The sequence below is a fragment of the Dromaius novaehollandiae genome, chromosome 22 (assembly GCF_036370855.1).
Source record: "Dromaius novaehollandiae isolate bDroNov1 chromosome 22, bDroNov1.hap1, whole genome shotgun sequence".
In the NCBI taxonomy this organism is placed as follows: Eukaryota; Metazoa; Chordata; class Aves; order Casuariiformes; family Dromaiidae; genus Dromaius; species Dromaius novaehollandiae.
Window position 1 is genome coordinate 8,117,660 of NC_088119.1, and position 6,512 is coordinate 8,124,171.

Here is a 6,512-nt window from a genome sequence, read left to right on the forward strand (position 1 = left end):
AACACTGACACTCCCCATGCTCCTGCCAGAGATGGGCTGGGGTGATCAGAGGTTTCGTTAAATCTTTTAGGTTTTAAATGCCTAAAATATGCACAGAAACCATTTATAAAAGTCCACAGGTAAGTATCCAAAACCAGAACCTTTCAAAAGCATAGGCTTGAGAGCAGTATGTCCAGGCAAAACAAATCCATATTCTTAACCTTTTCAGAAGCTCAGTATATTAAAGGAAGTGGTCACTGTAAACACACTGTCAACTTCTTGTGTCTTATACTCATTATGCACTGTCTTGGGGGGGGGCATTTTATATATCAGATGTCTTTAATGTTTTTGTAGGAGACCAAAGTCAAATATACTTGCTCTGTTTCAGTAAAAATTGGGCTAAAATGTGCTACCAATCTTTAAAGAAGAAACTACTGTAAAAGAAACTTTAGCTACTTGTCATGAGATTGTACGGTTGCTCTTAATGGCACATACTGTATGGAAATGTCAGGTCTTTTGTTTTTGTTTCACATTAGCACTAAATCATAGTTTAGGGATGCCATAGCTGGTTGCAGGCTGCTAGCTCATATTTACTAACTTTTTTTCTTCCTTTTCAGTCTGCTTTACAAGAACTTGAAGAACTGAAACAGATTGTTCCCAAAGAGTCTCTTGTTTACTTTTTAATAGGAAAGGTAGGTAAACCCTTGGAAACTTAACTGTGATCATCAGTCCTTTGCTTCCCTTTGTTGCAGAGATGTAGGCCTAATCTAAGGCTAACTAACCAACTGTGGCTTAGTGTGTTTGTTGTCCAAACTTTCAAGTAGCAACTTCATGTAAGTGTAGCATTCTATGCTTTTATTTTAGGTTTATAAAAAACTGGGTCAAACTCATTTGGCCCTAATGAATTTCTCATGGGCAATGGATTTAGATCCCAAAGGAGCCAACAACCAGATTAAAGAGGCCATTGATAAACGTTACCTTCCAGATGATGAGGAACCGATAACTCAAGAAGAGCAAATCAGCGAATGTTATCCATATGAATCAGGTTGGTATTTCCACCTCCTCCTCATTCAAGGAGAGATTTCCTCTTGGGTGTCAGCTAGTGCTCATACGTACTGCCAGCCTGTCTGCTCAGCAAGTAAGAACTCCAGAGGTTCTTCGTTCAGAATTTAGATCCTCTTGCAGTAAGCATGAAATGAAGGATTGTGGGATTTCTTTAGAATCTGTAAATGTTACATCTGCAGGGACTAAATCTTTAAGGGATAGGACAGAAATTTCTCAATTAATACTGTAAATTTACACAAATCATGGTTAGTCTCACAAATGATGGTTGGTTAATAGCTTTTTAGAGATGTTCCCAGAGCCCCAAATATTCCACCATAAAAGCCTCAGATCATTCAGATTAAGTGAATGGTGTAAAATGAAATTGTTAGAGTCTTTGTCGGAAGTTAAACACTGTTGGCCAAAAATACTTGGTGGTCTATTAAACATCAGAAGAAGCTTTCAAAGAAAGTCATGGAAGCAGCTTCATTTGAAGCAAGAGTAAATAAACACTCCTAAGTAGACTACTTGGGAGTAATCTACAAAAGGAATGGCAAAGACTTCTCCTCTTTCTTTGGCTTTATTTTGTGTTTGAATTTTGGAAGCCTGGATAAGCATGTATATTGACCTCTTTGAAAGAAATTAGAAAAAGATAGTGATAAAAATAAATACCAATGAGCAATCTAAGCTTCTGGAAAAAACTGCTTGATTTTCTTCTTTGGGAGGGGAGAGTTAACAGGAGTATGCTATTTTCTAGAATGCTAAATGTTCGTCTGAAAAAGTCATTTTGCTGCTGTATATCATTGTTGACTTCACTGATCCTGTTTGTAGTGTGCTTTTTAATACTAGAAGTTTAGCCTGCATTGCGTTACCTGAAGTATCAGACTTTCCCCACTATTTTAGTTGGACTAATCTAGAACACTGTGGGTTGCTGGGCACGAGCATGTTTCTGCCCAGAAGATGGAGACAGAGTACTTGAGCTTCTGAGCAACACCTGAGCCACTGAGCAGTAAAAGGAGGAAGAAAAAAAAAAATCCTTAATCTGTCCAATAAGCGTAACTGAAACAAAACAATATTCTTGTTATGCTGCATGTAAGCAGTTCAGTTTCCCTTGCTCTGCAGATAAAATAGAGAACAGTTTCTCAGTCGAAGATGAATAACTCTTAGGATATGTGAGACTAGCTAAAGCAAATTAAGGTGGTATTTGTGGAGGGAGTCTTTTTTTTTTTTTAATGTATTGGCTAATGTAAGCCATTTAGTACATTAAACTGCCTAGCACAGGACTTGAAGTATCCCGTGTACGGAAATGTGTGGAAGCATTTGCATTAGAGCAATGAAGGCACCTGTATTTATCCATGTGAAACAAGTTAGGTGTTTGGAAAATGACGATATGCTGAACTGTGCTATAGAGAGCAGACTCAAGTCATACTGTTGTATGTGCGGAACAACCATCTTAAGATATTTACCTTGGTACTAATTTTAACAAAGACAGAAGTTAAATATGAGTAGCTTCTCAGTATGCACACATTCATCTTGTATGCAGTGGACAGCATGCTGTCTTTACTCAAATGAACAGTAGGAGTTTAGTTTCCTGGAAGCTGTAGGCTGGCAATCATCTGAGCTGAGTGAGCAAAAAAATTCTCCACAAATCAAAATGTGGCTTTGAAATGCAAGTTTCAGCATCAGAAGCTTCTATGTATGTTTACTCAAAGCAGTTCTCACCGTAGATCTTGCACGGTATTCTCTGCCATAAAGGCAAGGAGTGAGTAGATATTCCCCAACACTAAAAATTCAATATTATTTGATGTAAATTCTGAGTGGTCTTGATGCCCTAATGTAGGGGGTAACTAACATGAGCATTTCAGATGGCTGGTATGTTTCGAAGGAGTGAGAAGGTTAAATTCCTTCTGAGGCAGCTTTGAAACCTGCCATACTGTTTCATACCCTACTAGGCGTTGGGAATTTCAGGCCTTTAGCAGAAGGTGTATAAGAAGGCATTAAAATAATGAGGTTACTTGTTTCTAGAACATATACTTCATGTTAATTCCTTTCTTAATGCATTTATTTAAACTTAATAAAGTTGGCATGGATCGGCATATAGAAAGTAAAAGGAAGAAGCCACATGGCTTAAATATTTGGAGGGGAAGGGGAGAAAGGTTGGAACTTGGTACCATGTTGTTCATGAAGTCTAATAAAGACACCGCTACTGTTCTTCTAACATGCGGGAGTTGTGTGAGTATTTTTGTAGCAAAGCTGCCCAGCACTGTTTGACTATTTTGCTGTGTTTTTTCTTTCAAGTTGGCACAGATGAATCCCAAGAGAGCAGCATGACGGATGCAGATGACACACAGCTCCATGCAGTTGAAAGCGATGAATTTTAACCTCCAAAAGCCAGTATCTGGGCTTGAAGGTGTGACTTGGTACTGTTGTGTTCTCCCCTTCCTTTGCATCCTGGGTCTTCACATCACTGAGCCAGCACTGTCGTTATTCTCCGCTGACACCATGAGTGCACCACTCAGACTGAAACTGTACACAGAATTAATGGCAGTGCAATATTCAGCTGCTACTGAGTCTGACCAGTTGGCTCTTACACACTTATGAAAATGACTGAGGAGGAAATGCTATTTTTGGACTCCCCTTTGCTGGAAGAATATCATGGAAGAAAGACTTGTGGTTTGCTGTAATGGAGCCAGTAGATGTGGGGATAGTACTAATGAAGCAGTGTCTTGTTCTTTTTCCAGAAATGTGTCTTAGTTTGGTTCTTTCTTGGTAAGCAGAGTGCTCAACTTCATTTCCGAGTTCTTCAAGGACAGTGTTGACAAATGCAGGCTGTTAAAGACTTTTGCATATTGTAGTGTAACTTAAATGCCAGGGAATGTAAATGACCTTAAAACTGCAGTGTCTCCAAGTGAACAAATATAATGCACATGCTCAGGACTGGGAGTATGTCAGGCTATATGAAATATCCAGTGTCCCTATGTAGAGTGCAAACTTGCGGGAGTGTAAGCGTAGCAGGAGAATCGCATTGCAGAATCACAGCTTTCACAGAATGCTTTCATGTTCTAACCAAGAATTAATTTATTCACCTAGTTTCTAAAATGTCAGTGTTTACTTTGTACTTCAAACAAGCAAGCCAGCGACATGTTGCTTTGTTTTTCGTATACCCCTTGATTTGTTCTCATTCCAAGAATAAAAGTTAATAAAGGGAAAATCAAGAGAAAAATGTAGATAGAACTGTAATGTGGAAACATCAGACCTTTAATCCACAATGATTGCGTGTTTCTAGTTAAACTTGGAAGACCATGGAAGCCTTAATACAATCAGAACCTTACAGTCAAATTCATCAAATATTTGTCTAAGATAGTATCCTTTTTAAAACTGTTTTGTAAAGCATGGTCTGAGCAGGATGCAAACATGTGCAATTATCTCTCTTGCGCTCTTTTTTTCCTCTCCTTCTTTCTTAGCTGTTCTTTTAAGGTTCTCAGAGTACACTCTCACTCTAGGAATTCAGACCTTTTTCCTCTCCACAGAGGCTGTTTCTGTGAGAAGAAAGCTACACCATGTTAAAGAGTCCAAAATGATCTTTCTCTGTAGCATTCTGCCGCAATGATTGGTGCCCTTTATGCAGTGATGATAAAGAAAGTGTATGATATAAGCAGTTTTAAAGAGCAATTTATGCATAATAAATTGGGAATGATATAAATTTCATAGCAACATATTTGTTGTGATCAGTCTTAATTTTTTTTATGTATATTGTTTTTAGGGGTCCTCTAGTTACCTTTAGGACTTTTTTTTTTAATTGTGTCCTTGTCTTACACTTGGCATGTCTTCTGTCACACCTCCTCTCTGGTTGTAAGTCGCGTGGACACTTATCTCATGAAAAATAATCCAGAAGTGCTGTGCAAGAATACCTTTTTTTTTCTTGAAGCAGGAGGATAAGCAGTGAAAAATAGGCTTAAACTCTCCTAATATTGTGAAAAGGAATTTCTAAAATCTGAGGAATGATAATATATAAAGGAGCTTTGTGCCTCTGCCATGTACTTCAGATCTGCCTGTGTCTGGAAGGTGGATGAATTGCCTGGAAAATCATGAAGTGTTTCAGCTGACCTGAGCGTACTGAATTGTGTAAGGCTTGTTGTGGTGACGGATATTCTGGGGTGATTCTTCTTCCCGATGAGTCCTCCCCGAAGAGAACGCTAGGGTTCACGTTTCCCGAGAGCTGATCTACATCTGTAGCAAAGTCCATGCATTGAGTTACCTGTAGCATCTGCAGTGACCTTGTTTTCCCACCCAGCCTCAGCCTATGTATACAGCTCCCACCTGCATGTGTTCCTCCCAGTAAGGCTTCCCCAAGGAGGAGTTACTAAGAAGCACCACAGCATAAGGTCTGGAGGCAGTACTTGGGTGAATGCCACCAATTAATGTGTTAATTGGCTGCCTTTTTGTTCCCAACATGTTTTCTAAGCAAAAAGAGGAGCCCTTTCCATTACCTGGGGGCTTTTTCTCATTACATGTAGAGATACACTGAGCATTTCTAGTCCCCCAAATTGCCCAATTTTTTTTTCCTGCTTCTTTTCAGATTTAAAAAAGCAGGTGCTGCTCTCATGACTCTTCCAAACCAAACACCGCTTGTTTAACTGGGGACCAGAGACCTAGGAAACTAGGTGGCTTTTTCCCTTTTATTTTGTTCTCTGAAAGTTATGAACCATTGTGGCAGAATTTTTCTAACAGCCCGGAAAGAGCTCTTTACTCAGATGGGATTTTAGAAGGATATTCATGTTATCCTGAAGATCTAATACTTACATTGTCCCTTGCTTTATCTGTATATCACCCCTTAAGATGATTCTTTCCCCCCACCCAAGAATTTCAAGTAATATTTAGACCATGCTGCTATTTTACCTTCTAAATAGATACCCAAATCAGTACTTAATAAAATTTTGCTCTCTTTGAAGAGGGGTGAGGAGAGGGAGGGCAAGCATGAAGGCACTCTGACAGCCAGGTTAGAGCAAGTGTGTTTGCTGAAAAGAATTAGGGAACTGTCATTTAATACAACAAAAATATGGAAAAATGCAAAGTGTGGGTGTGGTGTGTACTATTTGCATTGAAACAATGTTATTTGTCTTTTTTTTTTTTTTGCTTTTCCTGACTTTTTATTTCAAAAATTGTACAGTCTTAGAAAAAAAGTCTCTTCTGTTAATATATTTGCGATTCATTAAAGGATGTGGAAAATCCAAATAAACTACTTTTAAAAGCAGGCTTATAACCAGGTCATTTGGTTTAGTGTTGGAATTCATCCTTACGGCGAGGGCTGGATCGCTTGGGGCCTGGCAGGAAGCGCTCTGCAGTGACCACGCGCGGCCGAGCTGAGGAGAGGACTAAGGACACAACCTTTGGGCGTGCTGGGTCTGTCTTCTGTCCTGCACTAGCTGCTGGTTCTCAGGGTCATCCTTGCAGCCCACTTAGCTGAAAGCATCTAATACGGATTCGCAGGT

The 6,512-nt window shown here is 39.3% G+C and overlaps 1 protein-coding gene across 4 annotated transcripts in view; it reads left to right on the forward strand.

Moving 5' to 3' along the window:
* CDC27 (cell division cycle 27) overlaps positions 1-6,274 on the forward strand; it is a 32,439-nt gene extending 26,165 nt beyond the window's left edge. For all 4 annotated transcript variants that reach the window (XM_064524538.1, XM_064524537.1, XM_064524539.1 and 1 more), the window contains exons 17-19: positions 597-671; positions 844-1,024; positions 3,319-6,274. In XM_064524538.1, the coding sequence (XP_064380608.1) occupies positions 597-671; positions 844-1,024; positions 3,319-3,401 (339 nt within the window). In that variant the 3' untranslated portion in view covers positions 3,402-6,274. The remainder of the gene's footprint in view (positions 1-596; positions 672-843; positions 1,025-3,318) is intronic.
* The last annotated feature ends 238 nt before the right edge of the window (positions 6,275-6,512 follow it).